Source organism: Pleurodeles waltl, chromosome 5 (assembly GCF_031143425.1).
Source record: "Pleurodeles waltl isolate 20211129_DDA chromosome 5, aPleWal1.hap1.20221129, whole genome shotgun sequence".
NCBI classification, from domain to species: Eukaryota; Metazoa; Chordata; class Amphibia; order Caudata; family Salamandridae; genus Pleurodeles; species Pleurodeles waltl.
Window position 1 is genome coordinate 1,133,943,748 of NC_090444.1, and position 26,798 is coordinate 1,133,970,545.

Here is a 26,798-nt window from a genome sequence, read left to right on the forward strand (position 1 = left end):
TACATCCTGCGAAATAGCAGCATCCCTGATATGATGGGTCAACTCCAGAGGCACCGTGTATGGCTATTGGGGGACTCTGGTTACCCCAACCTTTCCTGGCTATTGACCCCAGTGAGGAATCCCAGGGCAGAGGATCGCTACAATGAGGCCCATGGGCGGACTAGGAGGGTGATCGAACGCACCTTCGGCCTCCTGAAAGCCAGGTTCGGGTGCCTCCATATGACAGGAGGATCCCTATTCTACTCACCGAAGAAGGTGTGCGAGATCATCATCGCCTGCTCCATGCTCCATAATTTGGCTTTGCGACGCCAGGTGCCTTTTCTGCAGGAGGATGATCCAGATGACGGTGCCAGTGGAGCCTGTGGACAGTGATGAGGAGGAAGCTGAGGAAGAAGACAACGACAACTGGGAGTCAGTCATACAGCAATATTTCCAGTGACACACAGGTGAGAACATTTTCATGTTTAACATTACATTAACTTTCACACGTCTACCTCTATCCAGTTTGTCGATTTCAAACACTATTTGGTAACTGAGTTGTACCTTTCCATTACGGTTTCACAGGTGTGGTTACCAACGTGTCATCTGCTTGCATCCTTCAAGGACTTGTGATGTGTGACATAGGTATGTTAGCCTTACAATGGGAAACGCATTATGACACTGTCATTGATAATACATAATTAGTGAATCACAGACTGACTCAAGATTGTTTTGTGTTTCAAGGGTGTTTATTGAAGTGCTCAGAAATGTGAGGGGGTTGTAAAAAGAGGATAGGTGATGGCGTAAGAATGTCCATGGCAGAGTCCAGTCTATTAGTCTCACAGATGCATTGCCCATCTGGGCATAGGAAGTGGAGCTGGGGCAGTTTTAGTATGGACAGGGTAACAAGGTGGTACAGTGGGAGGACAAACAGGGTGGTCTCATTTCCTGGCGGGGGTCTTGCCATCTTGCTCTGTCCTGTTCCTGGATCTCAGGGACCGCTTGCGTGGTGGTTGTCCGTCTGCAGTGGGTGGGGTGCTGGTGTGTTGGTCCTTTGGTGGGGCATCCTGCCCACTAGCGCCGGCGGAGGTGGTGGGCAGTTCATCATCCTGGCTAGTGTCAGGGGCCCCTTGGAGTGCCACGGTGTCCCTCATGGTGTTCTGTATGTCCTTCAGCACCCCTAAGATGGTGCCCAAGGCGGAGCTGATGGTCCTGAGCTCCTCCCTGAACCCCAAATACTGTTCCTCCTGCAGGCGCAGGGTCTCCTGAAACTTGTCCAGGACTGTCGCCATCGTCTCCTGGGAGTGGTGGTATGCTCCCATGATGGAGGAGAGGGCCTCGTGGAGAGTGGGTTCCCTTGGCCTGTCCGCCCCCTGTCGCACAGCAGCCCTCCCAGTTCCCCTGTGTTCCTGTGCCTCCGTCCCCTGGACCGTGTGCCCACTACCACTGCCCCCAGGTCCCTGTTGTTGTTGGGGGTGGTGGGTTATCCTGGGTTCCCTGTAGTGGTGGACACACCGCTGATTGACCTGTCCTGTGTAGGGAGGTTTGGGCCTGCTGGGTGGGTGCTGTGCTGGTGTTACCAGAGGGTGGAAGGTCAGTGTTGGGCTGTGCCTGTGCAGGGGGAATGGACTGTCCCGAGGCCCACTATGGTCCGGGCTGGTCATCAGGATCCAGTAGGGCAGAGCTGCTATCGTCACTGTGGGCCTCTTCTGGGGGTGGAGTGGTGTTGTCTGGACCCTCTGGTGTGGTGACGGTCCTTCGGGTTCCTGCAGAGGCATAAGAGCATGATTATTGCGTGTGTGTGTGATGGTGTGCAATGGGTGGGTGTCTGTGTACCCCAGTGCAAACATTCCTGTGTGGGGGCTTGTGTGATGATGGTTAGAGGGTTGTTCTGGGTATGTGCAGTGAGCATGCTTTAGTGAGGGGTGACCATACTTAGTTGTGTCATGCAGGGCTTGGTGTTGGGATGTGTGGTTTGTGTTATTAGTACATTAGTGAGGAGTTGGAGTGATAGGGAAGGGGGTGAGGGTGGGGGTGTGTGAGAGCATGCAGGTAGGGTGGGGGATCTGATAGTTAAGATTTGACTTACCAGTGTCCCATCCTCCACCGACTCCTCCGAGGCCCTCTGGATGCATGATGGTCAAGACTTGCTCCTCCCATGTTGTTAGTTGTGGAGGAGGAGGTGGGGGTCCGCCGCCAGTCCGCTGCACCGCGATGTTGTGCCTGGAGACTGTTGAACGCACCTTCCCCCGTAGGTCGTTCCACCTCTTCCTGATGTCCTCCCTATTTCTTGGGTGCTGTCCCACGGCGTTGACCCTGTCCACTATTCTGCGCCATAGCTCTATCTTCCTGGCTATTGATGTGTGCTGTACCTGTGAGCCAAATAGCTGTGGCTCTACCCGGATGATTTCCTCCACCATGACCCTGAGCTCCTCCTCGGAGAAGCGGGGGTGCCTTTGGCGTGACATGGGGTGGTGTGTGTGATGTGTGGGGTGGTGTATGTGGTGATGAGTGTGGTGATGTGTAGTGGTGTGTGGTGTTTGGTGCTTGGATGTTGTGTGGGTGATGGTGTTGTGTGCCTCTGTGTGATGCGGTTGTCTATTCTGTGCTCTCTCTCTGGCCTTCGTTCGTGATTTTTCGGTCGTAGGGGTTTGCGGGTGATGTGGGTGTGTGTTTTATATAGTATTGGGTGTGTGGGAGTGGTATGTGTATGTGTATCAGGTGTGTGTATTTTGAATTGTCCAATGTGGCATTGGTTTGGAGATGTGTGTGTATTTTGAGCGCGGCGGTGTGTACCGCCAATGGAATGCCACGGTTGAAAGACCGCCGCGTGGATTCGTGGGTCGTAATAGCATGGGCGTGTTTCTGTTGGCGTGGAGGTGGAGGTTTTGTTTTCGCCAGTTTATCACTGACCTTTGGTGTGGCGGAGTTGTGTGGGTGTCTGAATTTTGGCGGATTCCGAGCTGTGTGTCATAATAGCTGTGGCGTAATTCCGCGGCTGCGGCGGTGTATTGGCGGTCTTCTGCACGGCGGTAAGCGCCTTTTACCGCCAATGTTGTAATGACCCCCTAAATCTTCATTGGAAGGGAAAATTTACGCCGCAGCACTGGAAGTCACACTACTTCGTGCTGACCATCGCAAACTAACAGGAAGGGGGCATGACACAGAAACTTAATTAAAAACCGTCCAACCAGAAGTGGCTGACTTGAGAACCAAAATCCAACGAAGGGAAGAGGAAATAGCTCAACTACAACACAGGGCCGAAGAAGCTGAGGGTCGATCAAGACGTAATAACATCAGATTCCTTGGCATCCCAGAACGTATTGAGTCCCCAAAAGCAGAGGAATTCATAGAAAGTTGGCTGAAAAATATACTGAAGGAGCAGGACTCCGCCATAGCTCCAGTGATTGAGAGAGCTCATAGAATCCCGGGCAGATCCCCACGGCCCGGGGCGCCACCTCGCCCGCTGATAGCACGCTTGCTAAATCACAGAGACAGAGACTTGATCCTCCAACACTTCAGAACCTTTAATCATATCACCTTGGAAAACAGTAAGGTAACGGCATACCCAGATTATACGATGGAAGTACAGCGCAAGAGAAACGCATTTGTTAAGATCAAAAAATTACTACTTGAACACAACATCACCTACTCACTCATGTTCCCAGCACGTCTGCGCATAGTCATTGATGAAAAAACTCTAATGTTTCCCTCACCTGGAGATGCATGGACATGGATACATGCGAAAGGATTGGCAGACCCAGCCAAGGAAGACACAACGAACGAAGAATGGACTACCCCCAGCTCCAGAAAGAAAAAAAAAAGCTAAAGCAACATCCCGCCCTACAAAATCACAAATGGTGGCAGACCAAGCACAAATCCTAAAGGAAACCAGCTCATTCACCCGTTCACTGTTTGACATCATGAGTGATACGGATACCAATGACACTGCCTCGCACGGTGGGGTCAATAGCCCGTCCCCCTCCCCATCGCTGGTTGGACCAGACCTCACCCCGCGATTGGCAGATGAACTCTAGGTACTAGTGGCGGACGCCCGGGGTGCCTCCCCCCGGGCATCGCGGCGGTCGGAATGGGACCTCTCACCAACTTCAGTGGTTACATGCCAAGGGCTGCGGCAACTATTGGAGGGGAGGCAGCGGACAGTTGCATCAGAAACACCAATTGTCTTTTAGATTATAAAGCCGTCACGCACGGGATCACACAAGCAGCAGATCATCCTGGAGGTGGGCCAACCAAGAGCCCGACCTCAACCAACCCACGTCCCCCACTACCTGAACGGTACCCAAATGGAACTGATCTTTCTGGACGCTAGCTTAGGCACCAGTTGTGCCACATCGTTTAGAACCGGACTTTGTCTGGAATATCCTTTTTGTCGTTCTTTTTTTTATCTTTACTTATCTTCCTCTCTCCCACCCTGGGCTTATTCTCTCCTTCTCTGTGACCGGGTTGCGCGTGGGTGGGTGGGCGTTGGACGGGGGGGCGGCTGGGATGGGTGCGCGGGGCGTGGCGGTGGGGGGTTGATGTGCATAGAAATGAGGTCTCGGGGACAGCTCAGATAGTTCCCTAAAATACTCCTTAACGCAATGAAGAAGGAACCCGTATATAATATATTAACCTGGAATGTGAAGGGCATGGCCGGAATAAATAAACGAAGTAGGATACACACTTATTTAAAACGCCACCATATCCATATAGCAATCCTTCAGGAAACACACATCACCGCAGAAGACATTGCGTGGCCAGAAAAGTGCTGGGCGGGATCGATACACTGCTCCGGCGACTCGACTTTCGCCAGGGGTATGCTGATTTGGATAGCCCCTGGGGTCCCTTACACAGTGCAACGCAGCATAAAAGACAACGATGGCAGGTTCATACAATTAAAGGGACTGTTAGACGGGGAGGAGCTAATGATAAACGGGCTGTATGTCCCGAACATTAGACAGGGTGAATTTTTACAAAAAACGATATCGCAACTAAAATATGACTTAATTACAGCCTGTGTATGGGGCGGTGACATGAACTGCGTACCGCAAATAGATATGGATAGATCACATCCCCCATTGGTGGCCGCCCCAATAGCGAAAAATTCCCAAACACTACGTCAATGGATAAAAGAGTGTCGCCTGATTGACATATGGAGGCATTTGCACCCACATGACAGAGTATACTCCTACTACTCTCCAGTGCACCTTCTACATACCCGAATTGACCTCATCCTTTCATCACAGGACCTAACACATAGAATAATGATCACAGATTATTCCGCTAGGGTAATATCAGACCATTGCACACTTATAACGCAAATCAGATGGGGCAGACACCGCTCCTGTATCCCAACCTGGCGCCTGTAAACTCAACTACTACATGACCCCCCTTTCAGAAAAGAACTAGCCAAGCACATCTCTTCATACTTCACCCAGAATGATGGGACAGCAAGCTCTAGAGCTATCGAGTGGGACGCACATAAAACAGTTATAAGGGGGATATGTATATCAACGACAGTAGGCGTACGGCAAACACAGGCTAAGCTTTCGTGTATATGCTCTAAATGGAACGAAACAGACAATCAATTTAGACACTTTGAATATCGACACCACATGGCCTGTACACACGCAGAAGGGGATAGATCCGGCAAATTACTAGCATGGCTTATAAACAATGAACGTCGGAATTCCCCTATAGGTGCCATTCACCTCGACACAGGATTAATAGTTACCACACAGGCAGAGATAAACAGTGCCTTTAAAGAATACTATAGCTCACAATATAGGGCGCGACCCCCACCCACTCTAACACAACTAGACGAGTTCTTCAACGTCATCGCTCTGAATCGCCTAACGGCCACGCAGATGACGGACTTAGACAGACCGATCGATATCACTGAAGTGCAACAGGCACTGCAACAATTAACACATGGCAAGGCGCCTGGTAGCGATGGTATACCTATTGAATATTACAGCACATTTCCATCCCAAACCCTAGCCCCATACCTTGCAATGTTAAGGGAAGCCCTTCAACGAGGCCAGCTCCCTGACACTTGCCGTGAGGCGCTGATAGCGGTACTGCCTAAAGCAGGCCGCGATCCATTAGATGTACGCTCATATAGCCCATTATCGTTGCTAAATACAAATTGTAAATTACTTGGCAAAATCCTAGCCAATCGCTTACTCCCATATATATCGGATTTGATCCACCAAGGTCGCAATACTTTCAGCAACATTAGAAATCTACTGCGCCTGATAGGAAACTCTCCCAATGGCGATTGGCACCGGGTAGCAGTGTCACTAGACATTGAAAAAACGTTTGACAAACTGGGGTGGCCCTTCCAAACTGAAACACTCTGTTGCATGGGCTTTGGGCAGACCTTCATTGACTGGGTGAAAGTGCTATACTCTAACCCAACGGCCAGGGTTAAGACAGGGGACACGATCTCTGAACCACTTAACATAGAAAGGGGTACCAGACAGGGATGCCCATTATCCCCGCTCCTGTTCGAGCTGGCCATCGAACCATTGGCCGCCCGTCTCCGTACAATGGCCCCTGCTTGGGGTGTCCTTGACAGACGAGCACACCGGATAGTGTCCCTATATACAGATGATGCGAGGCCTTACGGGGTACTATAGGAGGTTTATTAAGAAGTATGTCTCCATTGCAGCTCCTCTTAATGACCTCACTAGTAAAAAGATGCCTAAAAAGGTATTGCGAACAGCTAGCTGTCAAAAAGCTTTTGATGAGCTCAAACAGGCCATGTGCTCTGCACCTGTCCTAAAAAGTCCTTGCTACTCCAAAAAGTTCATAGTCCAAACTGATGCTTCTGAATTGGGGCAGTGCTATCACAGCTTAACACTGAGGGCCAGGATCAACCTGTTGCTTTTATCAGCAGGAGGTTGACCCCTAGAGAAAAGCGTTGGTCTGCCATAGAGAGGGAGGCCTTTGCTGTTATCTGGGCACTGAAAAAATTGAGACCATACCTGTTTGTTACTCACTTTATTGTTCAGAAAAACCACAAACCTCTACTCTAAAACAAATGAAAGGTGAAAATCCTAAATTGTTGAGGTGGTCCATATCCCTACAGGGAATGGACTATACAGTGGAACATAGACCTGGGAGTACCGACTCCTATGCAGATGGACTCTCCAGATATTTCCACTTATACAATGAAGACTCATCTGGGCAAGGTTAGCCTTATTGTCCCTTGTTTGCGGGGGGTTGTGTAGGAAAGTATCATCTTTGCCTGTGTCACTGGGATCCTATTAGCCAGGACCCCAGCGCTCATAAAGTGTGCCCTGTATGTGTTCCCTGTGTGGTGCCTAACTGTACCACTGAGGCTCTGCTAACCAGAACCTCAGTGTTTATGCACTCTCTGCTTTTAAAATTGTCACTGCAGGCGAGTGACCATGTTCACCAATTCTGATTGGCACACTGGGACACACTTATAATTCCCTAGTATATGGTACCTAGGTACCCAGGGTATTGGGGTTCCAAGAGATCCCTATGGGCCGCAGCATTTCTTTTGCCACCCAAAGGGAGCTCAGACAATTCTTACACAGGACTGCTACTGCAGCCTGAGTGAAATAACGTCCACGTTATTTCACAGCCATTTTACACTGCACTTAAGTAACTTATAAGTCACCTATATGTCTAACCCTCACTTAGTGAAGGTTAGGTGCAAAGTTACTTAGTGTGAGGGCACCCTGGCACTAGCCAAGGTGCCCCCACATTGTTCAGGGCAAATTCCATGAACTTTGTGAGTGCGGGGACACCATTACACGCGTAAACTGCATATAGGTCAATATCTATGTGTACCTTCACAATGGTAACTCCGAACATGGCCATCTAACATGTCTAGGATCATGGAATTGTCACCCCAAAACCATTCTGTTATTGGGGGGACAATTCCATGCATCCCAGGGGGTCCAGCATGGACCCCGGGTACTGCCAAACTAGCTCTCTGGGGTTTTCTCTGCAGCTACCACTGCTGCCAACCCTCAGACAGGTTTCTGCCCTCCTGGGGTCTGGGCAGGCCAGTCCCAGGAAGGCAGAACAAAGGATTTACTCTGAGAGAGGGTGTTACACCCTCTCCCTTTGGAATTAGGTGTTAAGGCCTGGGGAAGGTACCTTCCCCCAGCCCCTGGAAATGCTTTGAAGGGCACAGATGGTGCCCTCCTTGCATAAGCCAGTGTATACTGGTTCAGGGAGCCCCCAGCCCCTGCTCTGGTGCGAAACTGGACAAAGGAAAGGGGAGTGAACACTCCCCTGTCCATCACCACCCCAGGGGTGGTGCCCAGAACTCTTCCACTGTGTCCCAGACCTCTGCCATCTTGAATGCAGAGGTGTGAGGGCAAAATGGAGACCTCCGAGGGGCCAGTGCCAGTATTTTTGCATTGCTTTTCATTGCACAGTCTCCACGTTAACTGTGTGTTCAATAGTATGAGTGACAACATGTAGTTTTACCTCACTTCTGTTCACTGTCCTGTCAGTTGCAATGGAAACACATACAAGGCATGTACTTGTGTTCAAAGCCTAGTGACCTACAGATGCAAGGGTATGCGCAAGCCAGTTTCTGTAAATCACACGGTCATGACTGGCCAGGCCTTGTATTAACTGGTCATTTCCTCTGTGGGCTGGAGATCTTGGAGGCAGGTTCTGAAAGTCAAGGACTGCTCATGTGTATCTGTCACTTTCCTCAGCTTCTCAAAGTTAATTGAAGAAGGAAAGGGGAGGTGTCAAGATAGAGAGAAAGGAGAAAGTGAGAGAGGGAGGAAGAAAACAGAGAAAAGGTGATCAGCAAGGGAGAAGAGAGTAATGAAAGAGATTAATGGATGAAAAGAAAGAGATTGTGAGAGGACATGAAGGGAGTATGGCTAGATTGATCATTGTTGCCAGGGCTGCTTTTTGTCCCCCACACTGACTCTGCACTTGGTCAAATGTTGTTAGCACAGGACACATGGTTGCAGAACATATTTGGTCACACCGCTCCTGTAGGAAATTTTCTATATATGACATGTCTTGTGCAAGAAAAATCTACGCAGTTAGGGCCTCATTTACCAGGCCCTAGCTGCACACTGCTACACCAGGCATCATTTTTTTTTTACGCTCCAGTGGTGCAGTGTGGCACCCCATATTTGCAAGGCCATGCAAAGCCACCTTTTGTGGCTTTTCATGGCCTTGTAAGTAAGGACCCCTTTCATGCATAACATTTTGTGAAATGGGCATTCCATGGGTGTTGTTTGGGGTGTTCCCATGCAACACTCATGGAAGCAGAAGGAATCTGATGTATTCCCAGATTTACAGGTCTGGGAATGCATCAGATTCCCACACCACCTCAGGGGTGGCATAAGAAGGATTCAACCGGGATAAATATCTTTTATTTCTCCCCGTTTTTTTCCTCTTTCTATGTGTGCTAGAGGAAACACCTCTTGGGATTGTTTTTGTGGAGGAAGGTGCACCTTCCTGCACAAAAACAGTCATCCCCCAATGCAGACACCCTTGCACTATGGTACAAGGTTGCCTGTGTTGGCGCATGGTAGCAATTTGTGCTCCAATGCAGGGGGAGCGGACAGAAACGCAGTGTATCTACAAGATACACCGCATTTCTGCCCTTTCCCAGTGACGCAGGGTGGTACAGCAAGGCTCTTGCTGTGCTACCCTGCGCCATGGGCCTCATAACTGAGGCCCTTAGGGCCATATTTATACTTTTTGACGCAAAACTGCGCTAACGCAGTTTTGCGTCAAAAAAATTAGCGCCGGCTAACGCCATTCTGAAGCGCCATGCGGGCGCCGTATTTAATCAATGACGTTAGCCAGCGTTAGCCGGCGGCGCTGCCTGGTGTGCGTGGAAAAAAACGACATACACCAGGCAGCGCCGGCGTAGGGGGATATGGGGCTTGGGCGTCAAAAAATGGGGCAAGTCAGGTTGAGGCAAATTCTTCGCCTCAACCCGATTTGCGCCATTTTTTTCGACTCCCAACCCCCATAGAAATGACTCCTGTCTTAGCAAAGACAGGAGTCATGCCCCCTTGCCCAATGGCCATGCCCAGGGGACTTCTGTCCCCTGGGCATGGTCATTGGCATAGTGGCATGTAGGGGGGCACAAATCAGGCCCCCCTATGCCACAAAAAAAAAAAAAAAAATGACTTACCTGAACTTACCTTAATGTCCCTGGGATGGGTCCCTCCAGCCTTGGGTGTCCTCCTGGGGTGGGCAAGGGTGACAGGGGGTGTCCCTGGGGGCATGGGAGGGCACCTCTGGGCTCCTTCAGAGCCCACAGGTCCCTTAACTCCTGCCTTTTCCAGGCGCAAAAAAACGGCGCAAAAGCGGCCGTACGTCATTTTTTTTGACCCGCCCACTCCCGGGTGTGAATTTTGCCCGGGAGTGTAAATACGGCGCACATGCCTCGGAGTCAATTTTTTAGACGTGAACGCCTACCTTGCATATCATTAACGCAAAGTAGGTGTCCACGCTAAAAAATGACGCAAACTCCATGGACTTTGGCGCTAGACGCGTCTAACGCCAAAGTATAAATATGGAGTTAGATTTGCGTCGGAATTGCGTCAAAAAAAACGACGCTATTCCGGCGCAAACGGAGTATAAATATGCCCCTTAGTGTGGTAGTAAATTCTGTATAGGGTACCTCTCGTGCAATAAAGCTACATAGTTAGTGAGATCGTAAGGAAAGCAGGAATTTACGGAGATACAGTTACCTCAACCAGGATCTTGTTCGATCGATTGCACTGCATGTTTGCTTAATGTGACACACGATGCAATAGAGGTTCTAAGATGTCAATGTAGTTTCATTCATCTTCCTTAGACTGTTATATGTCACTTTATTAGGAACAACAATACCATCCTACAGTAATATACCATCCACCGCTTCAATATCCAACCAATCGTATGGAAAGTATAGATTTATTATTTCAATCTACTTACATAACTGTGTGAAGCAATGGTTAAATGGATTCAATATTATTTTCAAGCAATATAGCACATCCGATTTGGTGACCCCTACCTTCTACACATCGGACATCGAAGCTACATCTACTGAATGGGGTTTACTCAACGCCTGATTTCAGCATGTTAAGAGACGACACACAAATTTCAATCAGATTCCTCAAAGGAAAATTCAAATAATTTATTGCGTGAATCACAGCGGCGTAATACAGAATTTCATTCCATTTGTCTTCAAAAGCCAGGCTCGAACCAAGCGTTATCATTTTTCGAACTGGCTATATTTATTAGATAAACAGAATAGGGTTTGGGACAGGCAGACTGCTCCTCAAACATCCCATTCGAGCAATGTATTAAAGTAATGGTATTAATGCGCTCATACATTTCCATTCAATCCCAAATAAATTTGATTGGCAGATCTTTCAACTTTTCCCCAAATATTTTATCAAACTTTTCGTTTTGTGCCACAGTCATGACATTTTTCCAGTCTCCAATGGTTCCTGTAGAGACAGAGAACAGAGAAATTGTGAGATTTTCAGAACGTGCCGGTATTCTACGGAGAAGCAGAGGTATGCGTGGGATGTTGCCACAAGGTCATATTGTTATTAAACACATCGCAGCAACAGTGACCTTTAAATTCACCTCTTTATCTGTGGAACAATAGGAAGAAACACAGTGATAAATCTAGCTGAAAATTCCCGAGTAACCTCGCAGCTGAACCACGGAAACGAGATTGGTGATAACGTGCTGTACATAAGTTCTAAAAACATACAAGTTGGCAAACATCTCAATAGTAGCGCGGTGTATCCCAGCTTTCTAGTAAACAATAGCTTTGCACTGTGTCCTGTTGAGTTGGAGAGGTTTGTAACATAGGATTCATACATATTTCTAGCTGTGTCGTCGTGGCTGTCACTTGAAACAATTCATATGTATTGCTTGCAAGTGACCCTTGTGTCTGAAAAGTATAGGAAAAATGAGTTTTTTTAAATATCACATAGGTCATATTGTATTCCAGCAATAAGGTAATGTGCGAGAAGGGGCGTTGTGAGTCCCCTTCTTTAGCAGCTGAAGGGGGGTGGAGGGGGGGGGGGGGTGGAGTTCTAGAGGCACCTCTTCTGTCTGCAACTCGGCAGACAAATAACGTAAAAAGCATGACTGAGTGAGTGAAAGGACTGATAGATGAGTGTGTGAGTGAAAGTATGGATAGATGAGAATGTTAGTGAAAGCGTGGATGGATGGGTGTGTGAGTGAAAGGGTAGATGGATAGATAGATGGATAAATGAGTGAAAAGATAGATGTAAGGGTGGATCAGCGAAAGAATGGATGTATGAGCGAAAGGGAGGATTGAAGGGTGGATTGACGGATAAGTGAAATAATGAAAGTACTGAAAGGAAGAATGGATGGAAGGATGGCTGGATGATGAGAGAAGGGTTGGATAGATTAATGTATAAGTGAGCGAAAGTATAGATGGGTGAGGGCAATGGTGAATGGATGAGTGAAAGAATGGATGTATGAGTGAAAGGGAGGGTGAATGGATGGGAAGATGAGTGAAAGCATTGACAATGAGTTAGTGAAAGGATAGGTGGATGAGTGAAAGGGTAAATGGATGGGTGGATGAGTGGATGGATGGGTGGCTGAGTGAAAGGGTTGATTGGTGGATAGAGTAAAGAGTGGATGCATAAGTGAAAGGATAACTGAATGAAGACTAAAAGGATCAATATGTGAATGGGTGGATGGATGGACAGATGAATGAATAGGTTTAGAGATGGATAGATAGGTTTCAATATGATGGGCTGACAGATGGAATAGTGAAAGACTGAATGATGGATGAAAGAATTAATTTATGACAATGTAATGGTGAATTGGTGGATATTAGAAGGTAAATGGAAGGATGAAAGGATTAATTGATAGATAATTAGATGGAAGAGACAAGAGAGCACTTCCTGGGGAGGGTCGGGATGACTTGATTAATTTGTAGGGTGCCATAAGAGTTTTGGTTCGAAGTGGAAGTGTTTTAGTTTTCTGGCTACTGTCTTGTTTGCGAGTTGCACAAGATTGTTTTTAGGAGATTTTTTAAAGCTGGTTTCTTAAAAATATCTGTGTTACTGTGTTGAAATTGAATTTGCGATTCTTGCACATCTAGAGGGAGGTTGAATAATCTTTTCTAAGTAAATTCGGCCATTTTTTGCACGTCAGGACAGCTAGAGGTGCCATCCCTTAACAGTGCGTGCTCAAGCTTTCTTTTGGCCACATGTACTTAATGAGAGATGTTGCGTGGATGCGGCAGCTATAAGGTCTTTTCGAGTAGCACATGATTTTTTTAACGTGTTTTAAAGCTAATTTCTTAATATATATGTGTTCCTGTTGGGAAATGGATTTGTGATTCTTGCACACCTAAAGGGGGGTTGGGAGCAGCTAATAATCTTTCCTTAGCAAAGTCGGCCTTTTTTCCCACTTCAGGACAGCTAGAGACAACATTTCTTGACAGTGCGCGCTCTAGTCTTCTTTAGGCCGCATGTACCTAATGAGAGAAACGGTGCTGATGCGCAAGCCTATCAGTCCCCGTCAGTGCCCCAGAAGCCGCCAGAGCCATCCACTCTGCCCGGGGCCCCCCAGAAGGTATGTTGCACACTTATTACAATAGGGATCTAATCCTTAGTTTAACCCCTGCATAGAGATTCACCCTTTAGCACCCTCAACTTTCACTTAAGGGCGGCTACTTCTGTCCACAATGTGAATGGCAATTAAACCCTTCACTATGGGCTAATGTCATTACCTCCATCCCTGAAGTTAAGATAAGGAATATGTAGTTCTCTGCAGCCTTGAATAATGGTGGCAAAATGTTGTACTTCTTGAGTAAAAAAAAAAGCTGACGCTGTTCATGAGTGAAATTTGGCAATCTGTCGTCTAACCCTACAATAGCCATAACCATTCCTAAAGGCTATAAAATACACAAGAAGGACTGTCAAAGTGGAAGGGGAGGTGGGATAGCTATGGTGTATATGGAAGACTGCGACTGTACACCAGTCCTTATAGATGACCTTGAAGGATCTGAGGTGTTGGGTTTTTGCCGCTCTCTGTCACCCCATCAATCGGTGGCCGGGTATTAATTTACAGACCCACAGGCCCTGCAGGACCCTTCCTTAAATTATTGGGCAATGCCCTTGCTCATTGGGCCCTAAGATATGCACATTCTGTAATATTGGGGATCTCAAATTACATTTGGATAAAGTAGAAGAAAGTGAGGTGACTGCACTATTAGATACCATGCCATCCTTAGAGCTTATTCAACACATGTTCAACCCTATACATCAAGCAGGTCATGCACTGGACCAAATTTTCACCAACACCATGCTGCATTTAGAAGAGCTTATTCCGCTAGTCTAGATGGATCATTATATGATCAAGTTTGGCTGGCCTGTCATAGTAAAATTCTATCTTTGGCAGTCAAAGTTTCATGTGCCTCAAGATTGTCTCATAGTATCCAACCACTGGAATTTATTCAGTCTTTGGAAGAGAGCAATCCCTCTCTCTCTGGCTCAGTTAAGGAAGATGCCAGCCTGCTTGACAAGTGAATCTGCAACACATCCAATAAGCTTGCACCAGTCTCTTATACACCCTGCAGAAATAGGTCACCTGGTCCCTGGTTTACTGGAGAGATAAATGGCTGAAACATTATAATGCTAATGACCTAGTCATTTATAAGGCAGGTCTTAAAAAATATTTTTCAGAAGTCAAAAAAGTTAAGAAAGTATACTTTAAGGATAGGATAGAAGAAGCAGGCAATAAATCAAGCCATATTTTCAGAGTTTAAAACAACTTATGCCCCTGGAAGCCTATGCCAGAGTCCATCAACCTTCAGTGGAATGGTGTGACCAGCTGGCTCTTTATTTACAAAATAAGACTTCAACTATCCAAGCTAGCCTTTCCTAAGGCACTATGGGCATATTTGCAAGCGCCTAGCACCACTGGAGAGTCACATTTTGTGACGCTCTGGTGGCGCTGTGCACTGCGCTGTATTTACATTGCAGCGTTAAGCCACGTTTTATGGCTTAATGCCACCTTGTAAATACGGCCTCTTCACACACAGCACTTTGCGTGGAAGGGACGTGCAATGGGTGTTGCTGTGGGTGTTTCAAAGCAATACCCATTTATTTTGATGCTGCCCCAGATTTACAAGAAGTTGCAAATCTGTAGCAGCACCAAAATCTAACACCACCCCTGGGGTGGCGTTACCATGGCGCAACAAGGAGAAATACTTTAATTTCTTCTTGTTTTCTGCTCTTTCTTTGTAAGCTGCACTCTACAGCACACATAGAAAGAGCAAATCACCATTGAAGATTGTTTTTGTGCAGGAAGGTGTCTGTTTCTGCACAAAACAATCTCCTCCGCAATGCAGCCATCCTTGCACCATGGTGAAAGGGTGGCTGCTTTGGCACTAGGCAGAAAATAAAATTTAATTCTGGCACAGGGGAAACACAGGGTTTTGGAGTATATTTGTAAATACGGCGCATTCCTGCATTTCAGAACTGACGCAGTACAGCACTGCCAATTCTGGCACAGTGCTGCACCAGTTCTTTGTAAATGTTGCTCTAAGTTGGAGAAGAGTCTTTTGGATGTGGTATGCTTGAGTACAGCTACTACTATTGGGACTACTCTTTCTAGCTTTCAGCCCATCGCCTGTTGGTGATCACTGGCAGCTATACATGCCCTCAAATCAGGATCTCAATCAGATCTCTGTCCACCCAAACAGCCACCTTGAATCTATTGGTCAACAGGGTGCTTCATGCCTCCTTGTCCACAGGAACAGTCCCTGTTTTATGGAAACAGGCAGAGATTCAGCCTCTGTTAATAAACCCCTTGGCAGATCTCAGTGTGCAGTCTAACTATAGGCTAATATCCTTGCTGCCGGCCCTGTCTAAGGTGTAAATCAGCAGCTCTCCCAATATCTTAAAATCAATGATCTGCTCTATCCTAGCTAGTCCAGCTTCAGACCTAAATTCAGTGTGGAGACGGTGCTAATGCAAGTCTCTGAATATATCAAAGGCACTCTGGACACTTTGGGAAGGCCGAGCTGATTATGTTAGACCTGTTAGCAGCATCGATATGGTCCCTCACTCCAGTCTTCTAGTGTGTCTCCAGTTCATTGGGATAGGTGGACAAGCCTTGAACTGGCTAGCCTCCTTTTTGGAGGCTAGAGAACAGGAAATATTGGTCCCTCCTTTTTCTCCAAGATCATGTGAGTTGACAGTGGGAGTGCTGCAGGACTCTACTTTGAGTCCAACAATATTTAATGTGTACCTTACCCCTTTAGCGCAGCTAGCAGAAATCTTGGGGGCACAAGTGATTGGATAAACTGATGACACTCAGTTGTTTTTCTCTTGTGGGAAGGAAGAAGAGATTGTTGGAGAGTCCATCAAAATGTGCCTTACAGCGGTTTCCCACTGAATGACCACCAATCAACTAAATTGTAACACTGACATAACCTGCTGAAAAAAAGCAGACAGTTTGGCCTAAAGACGCCCCACCACTAGGCCCTCAGGGGCGAACAGTTAAGAACTTGCACATAAGTTTTGACAACTCCCTATCTTTCTAAACTCAAATCAAGTCAATGGCAGGCACATGATTCAGGCTGCTGCTTATATTAAAAATGTGTTTGCATTTCCTCATTCTCTGCAAGAAAGGTGGTCATCCAGGTGCTTATCTTTAGACTGGACTATGGAAATGCCCTATATCTGGGACTTCCTGGCTACCTGCTCAACAGTCTTCAGGTGGTCCAGAATATGCCAGCCCACGTTCTCCTTAGACAGCTCCGAAAACGCACGTGTCCCCTCACCTGCGTGCCATTCATTGGCACCCAATAAGGAAGAGAATCATCTTCAAAACACTAGTATTGGTCCATAGGGCACTCCATCATAAAGGTGCAGGCTATCTTAGGGCCAGAATCAGCTTTTATGCCCTTGCTAGAAACCTGTGGTCAGCTAACAGCCTTCTAGTGAGAATCCCTAAGATTTTCTGCATCAGAACTGGAGGACAGGTCTTTTCCTATATTGGACCAACTGCATGAAAGAAACCCCCTCTTGAGCTGTGTTCAGTAGATGATACTTTACAGTTAAAAACAAAGCTGAAAACCTGCCTTTTTCTCCAAGAATTGATGGCCTGACTGCACTCTGCAGATGGGCGCAAGCTTATCGCCAGGATACTCCTTGGAGTTGGCATGAGCTTTACAAATCCCATTTCATTCATTCATTCAGTGTATATTCCCTATGCAGTTTGAATAACATTTTTTTATCACCCAACTGAACTGAAATGATTTTATTGCCATCAAAATTATGAAGGACTTTGCCATTGTATGAAGAGCTATGTCCTTCCTCCTCAGATTGATATCAGTGACCTGCAGGTCACTGGTTGGATGTTCATCTCACTGCCCTACCATACAGTACAACTCAATTTAACTTGTGTCTGTAAAACGATCACAAAGTTGCAGACATACCAATATAAAGTAATTCCCAACAAACATTGCTCTTTTTAATTATGATGATGTTACATAAATCAGATACAGCTCGGAGAATGCGTCACTAAGGAAGTAATGAAAACATAAACTTTCTTCCATTCATTCAGTTCCGCCAGTTTGGGGTGGGTGTCCTGTGACTGATACCTGTTTGTCCATTGCAATATAGGACCGGTTATTGACTAGAAATCCTGAGCATCATCTCAGAACATAAATGAGAATTAAGTTGTCACTTTCAATGAAGAGAACATTGGGCCCTCTTCCCAAAGATATTTTGAGAATGCATACTGGTACTCCTGTATTAGTCTTTTCTGTAATCTTACAGCCTTTAGGCAATTGACCCCAAAAAATCTGAAATGGGAATAATCAAGAGCATATTCATATACAGTTACTACAAATAGGAAGGACTGCACCGTCTTTCTACTTCTGCTAAGATGGAGATGAAGTTTTTGACCCAGGTAACAAAGTCATGAAAGAGTACATAGAAGAGTACTCCTGTGCTACAAAAAATCTGCCCACATGTACTCTCTTTATGTTTGCATTTGGTTGAAAGTATATGCTTGAAGAAACTAATGTATAGTTTGTATAGTATATAGTATCCTCTTGTGGTGTTGTTTGTTGTCTTTAGGAATATTAAACTGGTCCACATCATGATTAATATAGTCTGCTTATAATTGTTAATGGTACTAAACATATTATTGAACCTTTCATAAATAACTCCCTTATCTAAATAGCTGAAAGACATTGGTCTAAGGCGCAAATATGTGAAATAAAGATTGCCTGATATTTCCTGTGATGCCTGAGCAAGTGCATACCTGTGATGCATTTTACCCCTTGTGCAGACCCCATGACTTTTGGGGCACATTCCGCTTTGGGAGGGTTCAGAAAATGTGGAATGAAAGCTTTACCCGGGATTTATATTTATAAACTTACGCTGTAACTAAGGCCACTGAAATAAGTTTGCTAAAGCATTTTCTACATAATTACGGATTTGTTGCATTTGCCACATAATCCATCATCAATTGCATAATCTGCAGTCTGTAGTTTGAGATTTTTTCAGGTTTCCTGTTCTGCTGTGCTAGTAGTTGAAAGAGGCAAGTTCTGAAGTTGCCACCAACAAATTCAGGTAAGATAAAGTATGCAAGCTGTGCATGACAAAATACCAGTTATACATGAGTTCATCTAGTGAGTGTACATGCTTTGTGTGTAGTGCATCCAGATGTGCTATATATCACTTTACTGGAGAAAAAGTGGCACACTGACACTGCACTTCAATGTATGCAAAAGGTTAATGAGACACACAACTATCGAAACACAGGGGCCAATTAGGAGTAAAGACTGCTGTACCAACTTTGGCGGCGCTATCACCCTGATCTTAGTGGTCAGATGCCCCAATTTGGATGGTAGTGGTCGGAACGCCACAAGACACCTCCAACTCCTGCCTCACCATGGCAGTCGGCAGAGCTGGGGAAAATGAAGGTGGGGCCGGCAGTGGCACCGCAGTCCATAGTCAGACCTGCCTTTCTGCTGACCTTTTCATGCCAGGGACAATGCCGTGAATTGTTCAGCAGGAAGGCAAGTAGGGGGCCACACGGGGGCCCCATGATGGCAATTACCAATGCTGTTGGCATTGCACAGACCCCCCGCCAGCATTGTCGCAGCACTCACTGTCTGACATGCATGACATAGTGCATGGCCACAGTGCGTCCAACTTGTGGCTGGGCAGTCAGTGCAGCCGGCATTGGTGTTGGCAGGCTCCAGCAACCGGAGCAAATATCAGCTGCTCTGACTGCACCGCTGACCATGCCAGCCCCATGGGGATGTCATAATACAGCAGTGGGGAGGATGCCGGCTTGTCAGCGTCCTCCCGACCACCCCCACGGCAGACTGGCAGTCCGACCATCAGACTCCTAATCGGTCCCTCAGTGTCCCTAATCAGGACCTTTCGACTCACTGGGCAACAGGCTTACTTCCTAATACTCAACCAAACTCGCTGGAATATTAATAGTGTTAGTATCTGAGTGCATCCCTAGACTATGTGGAAACATTTAGTTGTCCATGAAAGACAAGCATTCCATTGGAGATCCACTGTCTACCTTAGCCACATACAATTCTGTTGAGTACAGAGATAATGTAGAAGATTTTCCAGCCTTTTGGAAAATAAACTACTCCCTGGGAGTCTCACTAAGTTCCTGGAAGAAAAATAGATGCTCACCAGTGTAGACACAGAGACAGTATGAGATGCCCATTTCATTCACTACTTTTGTAACACACAGACTTTTGAGAACCCCAGTTGCTATCTAATAATAGCACATACTCTCTGAGATTCCCAGCTATTCCACTAAGACAATGCAAGACCATGTGCCACTTTGGAAACTCCGTGGTGCAAGGGCAGGCTGCTTGGGTATAGTATATGCTCCCGTAACAATCAAATACCCTCTGGAATACCATCACAGGTTATTGCCAATCCAGACACCCTTTAGGGTCACAGAAACTTCAGAGAATATGCAGACACTCTCAGACCCCAATATGGTCTCACGTACCTATATTGAATACCCCAGACACTCTGGGAGAAGACAAACTCTCAAAGTTACCTAGATATTTTCTTGGAGATTTACAGACACTTTGGGGTGACACCTAAGAAACAGTCTCATAGATCAATATTCCATGTTGAGCATATCACACCATGGTAAACAAACAATGATGCTTTTAGATATTTGATTTGATTTTGGTTTTATAAAGTGCACAGCTACCCAATTAGGGTCTCCCGGCACAGATATGCACAGAACATATCTGAGAGCTGCAGATTCTCATGTGTGCGTTCAACTTAGGGATATTTTCATACTCTGCAAAGTGGCTGGGGGCAGTCATTATGTTGTTAAAATCTTCTACGCTTGCCATGCACAGTGATGTCATTAATGATGTCATTTGAGACATCATCAGTGATGTCATCAAATATATCACAGAGATCTCATTTCTGATGTAATATGTGAGATCATAAGCAGTGCATGGTAAGTGTGCAAGTTATAGTGACTTCAAGTAACTGTAACTGGTGAATTTGAGTGTTTGAGTTTAGTAAGTATTTTTAACTGACATTTTACCGCACTATAACATTATGTTGACCATTTTTTCAGTGAAGTTCTAGGGTTGTTTTTTTAACATGAATTACATATTATTACCATTCCTAAGTATCTTAGCCTCTACAGTGCATGGCGTTTGGCTGTTTGTGGAAGGGGGTTAGTTACATTGTCTGACCTGCTGCCCGATCCTATGCCATTCCAAACACCCTGTAGATGACCAAATCCAGCCACGCATGGAGAGGGGGCGACCAAAGGGCCTGGCCTGTGGAGATGACCTTCGTCCATCCCCCACAGACAGCCAAGCCCCCATTGCTGACCTAACCACCATGGATGCACAACACCAATGAACACCCAGTCACCTTTTTACTTGCCTTTTTTTTTTGTTCCCACAGAAATCTCATTGTAAATTCACAGTATCCCCACGGCGATTGGCAGGGCTTATGAAAAAAATGTTTTGCTATTTGACCCCAAGAACTACCCACAAACGTAACCCTACCAGTCCTAAATTGGCAGTTGCAACCTTTCTCTTCATGTTGTTGCCAGCTACCCATAGTGCTCCTCTCACAGGACCATTAGGACTATGTAATTACCAATATATTTGTAAGTATTATTGTTTTTTCTAAGTTTTTTGTAATGTTTGTGTTTGTTTTAGTGTAAGGTTTTTTGTGATGTATTGTTTATTTTTTGTAATTTAAGTTTTTTTTTAAATAAAATGTCATAATTGAATGTTTAACTTTTTAAGTAATTTAATTTTTTATGGTAATTTGGGTTTTTATGTTTTTTAGTGGGATGTAAGGTTTATAGGTGATGTATATATTGAAGTTTTTTTAAAAAATTACAATTTCCTAAAGTTATTAGAATTTAGTTACATATCTTATTATTTTTTTAAGTATTTTTATTTTTAGCTTTTTAAATAATGTATTTAGATAACACTTTAATTTGTACTTTTGTGTGTATAAATGTGTATATTGTGCGATGCATTTGACTGTTTTTAATTTATATATGTATATTTACATTGTTTTATTTTTTTCATAATTTTTAATTTAATATTTTAAAATTAGTTTTATTATATTTTACAATATTTTCATGTTGGTTAATAATTATATAACAATATATTAAGAACACATGTGTTACTTTGTAATACACTATTTAATTACATTTTAAGCATTTTTGCCCTTATTTAGGGGGTTTTGGCATACAGCAGCATCGCAAGTCATCTGACTGCGCTGCCCTATGCCAAACTGAATAGGCAGGAATGCACTGTATTTATGCAATACCATGCATTCCTGTCCTTTCATCTGGAGCAGGTGCCATTATGGCAGCCAACAGAGGCACCCTTGCACCATGGTGCAAGGATGCCTTCGCTGCATGTAGGATTGTTATGTACAGGAAGGCGCATTATCCTGCATAAAAACAATCCCAAGAGGCGTTTTCCTCTTTCCATGTTTTTAGCAGAATGCAAAGAAAGACGAAAAAAGAGAAGAAATTAAAATATTTCTCCTCATTATGCCTGCTTTGGGGAGGCATAAGGTTTTAGTGCTGCCCCAAGTTAAAGTGATTAAGTAATTCTGGGCAGCATCAAAATCTTTGGGTGTTACATGGGAAAACCCACTGCAATGCCCAAGAAATGCTTCCCTGGCTCAGAGTAAGACAATGCAGCGACTTGCACTGGTGTATCTTACTCCATATATATGAGGTCATTCAAAGCAATGCAAAGTGGCTTTGCATGGCCTCATAGATATGGATGAGAGGCTTTCTTCACCAGAGCATCACAAAATATGCCCCTTTGTGCATGCCAATACCATTCTTTTTAATTTATTGGTTTTGTCTAAGAATCCATTCAATGATTTATGTACTTTTTCAACATTTTATTTTATGAAAATTATATTTAGATTGAATTCCAGGTCTAATTGCACTTTATAATTTTAGCGTTGTTATTTTTGTGTAATCATGTTTTAACTTATTGTATTTTTAAGCAGCTATATGACATTCCAGTTACAGCTCGTAACTCCATTGATTGTTTTTATTATGGTTTTATGGATTTTGTATCTGAAATAAACTGAAACTGAAAATGAAAATATTTAATTACATGTTTAGCATTTGGTGCTTAGCAATTCTATTTTTTAATTTTTTTTGGCTTTGTATAAGAAACTGTTCAATAATACATATACTTTTTGAAGATTATAATTTACTAGCTTTATTTTTAGATTGATTTTTATATTTTAGTGTGAATTTTTAAGTGTAATATTTTCAGCACAAACTGTAATTTTTAGTTTTTATATTACATCCAACATTTGTAATAAAAAAAAATTATCTATACCTGTTTGTTTGGAGTGAATAAATATCACGATTATTAAAGGTGTAGGTTTATATAGAATGGTTTATAATAGGGAATTGATTTGTTCTATATATAATATCTTCCCAAAAATGTTTTAGAGTTGCGAAGGTGTAGTAATTTCAACCCTTTCAGGGTCAACACCGTCTCAAAAATGGTTACATTTGAATGGAAATATGAATGGTCACCCCTTCAGTGTCCAGCATATTCACTAAATGGTTTTAGATCAGAGTTGGAATAGTGAATCTGACCCAACCCTTCTTTGTCCATTACTTTCCCCAGAATGGTTCATCTTGGAATCAGAATAGTAAATCCAGTCACTTCAGTATCCAACACCTTTCCCCCAAAAAAATGTTCACTGGAGTGTGGATAGTAATTTGAGAGGAGCCCTATCAGTGTCCAGCACTTTCCCGAAAGTGGTTTAGATTATTATGGAAACAGCAACGTATACCTGACTTTGACTGCCTAATAACTTCCTCAAAATGGTTTAGATTGGAGTGTGGAATAGTATTTATGCCCCCATTAGTGTCCACACATTCCCCAAAATTATTGAGGGTCTGATTATGAGTTTTGCAGTCCATGGACAACCATGGCCGTGGCAGCGGTCTGACCACCGTCAGGTTGGTGTTCGGACCACCGTATTACGATGCATGCAGTTCCATAAACCAAAGACCTCTGGGGTCCTGCCCACACTGCCAGGCAGCGCAGCCTGCCACAGCTGCGAGACAGGCTGATGAGGCAGTCGGAGCCACTGTTTCCACCAGACAGATTATGATGTTGCCTTCCACCAATGTAAATGTGGCAATCTAACCACCACGTCCCAGCTGGCAGAAACAGAGGCATAAAAGGCAAGAATTCACTTGAGGCAGAGTCACACATCCTGTGCTGCCATGGACACGATCCTTCACCTTCTACCGCTGCTGACAAATGGAGCCCAAAATCAATGCCACCGTGGATGCAACCAACATTAATACAAAAAACCTATCCATGTCCCCAAACACCACAACAAATTGACATGCTGCCATTGTCCTGGTATTGGGGATGTGGTCTGCAAACCTAGTATGATTTTGTGTGTCTCGGGTCGGAGGTGAACACAATGTATGACCCAGTCACAGCAACAAGACGCACCGTTTGGGCAGGTCACTGACACTGCACCACCACACTCTACAAAAAAAGACGTGTGCACATTCTAGTTTCAGGGACAGTGAAGTGTACATTACATTGTGTCACACAACAGCAACACCACATCAATATCACATCCTACTATTTGAACTGACACCCTCACATTGCACACATGCCATGGATTGTCAACACATTGACGGCACATATGTATGGATGTGTCAATTGACCCAAACACCTGTTAATGCTGAATTTTTACTAAAGAATATTCATGTATTCTGAGTGTTGGATTTGCATAGAAAAGGAGCTTACGTAGAGATATAGGGGGTCATTACAACCCTGGCGGACGGTGTAAAGCGGCGGTAAGACCGCCAACAGGCTGGCGGTCTTTTTTTCAGTATTATGACCATGGCGGTTACCGCCATGGTCATCCGCCGCTTCTCCGTTCCGCCCGCCAGGGCGGAGACGACCGCTGGGATGGAGACCTGGGTCTCCAGCCCGGGGCCGTCACAATACTGCTGCTGGTATTTTGACCCGGCTTACCGCCGTGGATTTCCAGCGGTAGGAACCGCCATGAAATCCATGGCGGTAAGCACTATCAGTGCCAGGGAATTCTTTCCCTGGCACTGATAGGGGTCTCCCCCACCCCCCACCCCCACCCCAACTCCCTCCCCTACACCCCCCACCACCCCTGCCACAGCCCAAAGGTGGCAGGGCCCCCCTCCCCACCCCGACCCCCAACATCACATAACTCACACACACATGAGACGCACGCAGGCACCACCAACACACACACCGACATACATGCCTACATCCACACACACAGTCAGACACGCACACCCATGTACAGACATACACGCACACATCCATACAGTCATACATACAGACATTCCCTAAACACGCAACACCCCTGCAAGCATACACGCACTCACACACCCCCTCTACATACACAGACGCACACCCCCATGCACCCACACAACACACAACACCCCCTCACCCCCTTCCCCTAACAGACAATCGACTTACCTGTTCCATCGATCATCCGGGAGGGGACAGGAGCCATGGGGGCTGCTCCGTCAACACCACACCGCCAACAGAACACTGCAGCGCCGAATCACAGGACATGATTCGCTGGGCGGTGTTCTGTTGGCGTGGCGGTGGAGGTGGAGCAACCTCCACTTCCCCGCCGCCCGCCAGTATGGCTGTTGGCAGCTCTCTGTCCTAAAAAGATTTGGTAAAAGAAATTTGTGAAAGTTTTGATTTTTTCAGATTCGATGATACAAAGTGAAGGGAAAATGTGCCCCTAAGTATTTAGAATGACTTTCCCAGAACCTTGCAGTTTGCCAATGATTGTTTGAGGATGTTCCTGGTGTTTTAGTGACAGTGAGAATGAAATAGGCACAGCTTATGCAAATTACAGGTGAATTGTGATGTTTGTTAGGGTTTAGGGAGTTTGCGTACCCGAAATGAAGTTGTAGCAGGAGTGTGCGTACTCTGAAGTGTGAGAGTAGGGAAGTCGGCAAACTTCACGTGTGTGTGGCGCTTTGCGCTAAAAATTTGTCCTGGTGGTTGTTGGTATACGGACCCTGTGTGGTCTAAGACTCCGGAGTATATTGAAACGTGTATGAGACACTTGGTTTTAATTGTAAATAGTCTGGTTTAATCTGTGGATCGGGTATAGTTGACAAGTCAGAGTGTGAGTCAAAGTGAGTGAAAGAATTTTTGACTGAGATCTGGTGAGTCCTATGTGCAACAGGACAGACCCACTGATCAGTTGAGAGTAAAATTCAGGAAAACTGAGAAAGAAGGGGTAGCTGCTAGAGCGAAACATCATCAGTGAAAAATCTGTAATGTTTCTGAAGAGATTGTGTTACCCTACCTGTAGTAAACTGACAAATTGGGGTTTGATTTTGTTTAGTGCTTGCAATAATTTTACATGAGCTTCGTGTGAATCTGAGGTTAGGAGGACAAGCCACAAGACTTTGTCAGGTGCAGTACGTGTGAGTGTGACGTCATCGGAGCCGCGCTGTGATAGGTTGGTTAGTGAGAAAAGTTACGCACAGATTGGCTGAAGAGCAATTGGTTGAGAAGGTTGGTGAAGAGGATTCTGGGATCAAAAGTCACTTCCTGATTTGATTTAGAATAACAGAAAGACCGCAGAAATTATATTTTTCATAGCTTTAAAGAGTGCTTTAAGGGAAGATACTTACATTACAATGAGTATAGGGGATATTGCACCACCAGAAGATACGCGTGCTTATATTGTGATCGAAGAAAAGGGTGCTTCGCCATGTCCTTGGCTGAAACAATGGTGTAAAGTGACAGGGAAAGATGAGAGCTTAGCGTTTCCTGCACACGGAACATTTGATTTGAGGAGGGTACTGTATGACTTGAAACCTCCTCTGAGACCAGCACAGTTTGAGGCATTTGCAATTTGGGAATTAGTAGCTAGACAGCAATAGCAACAGAAATTTGAGAGGAGAATGAGAAAGGCAGAGAAGACACTAGCAGAAGCTAGGTGGGACAGCGATCAGAGATTCTGGAGAACCAAGACTTTTCAGGGGATTAAATTGTTTCCCGCAATTACTCAGGACAGTGAGGGAGAAGGAACCACTAGAAAGACAAACAGAAGCCCTTCCGAGAGTATGTCTAGGAGATCTTTTACACTTGACGAAGAGTCAGATGACAAGGAGTTTAATTTACAGTCATTGAGAAATCGTCCCCCTCTATATGCAGCACAAGAGAGCGGTCCGAACACCAGTGTAAATCCTTCAGCAGCGACACCGGGTAATACAAAGATGAGTCC

At 45.2% G+C, this 26,798-nt stretch overlaps 1 protein-coding gene across 1 annotated transcript in view; it reads right to left on the reverse strand.

Moving 5' to 3' along the window:
• Positions 1 to 11,191: 11,191 nt before the first annotated feature.
• The window catches only part of LOC138297360 (amine sulfotransferase-like), a 363,813-nt gene continuing 348,206 nt past the window's right edge, over positions 11,192 to 26,798 (reverse strand). The window contains exon 8 of the mRNA XM_069236753.1: positions 11,192 to 11,447. Coding sequence (XP_069092854.1) covers positions 11,338 to 11,447 — 110 coding nt within the window. The 3' untranslated portion in view covers positions 11,192 to 11,337. The remainder of the gene's footprint in view (positions 11,448 to 26,798) is intronic.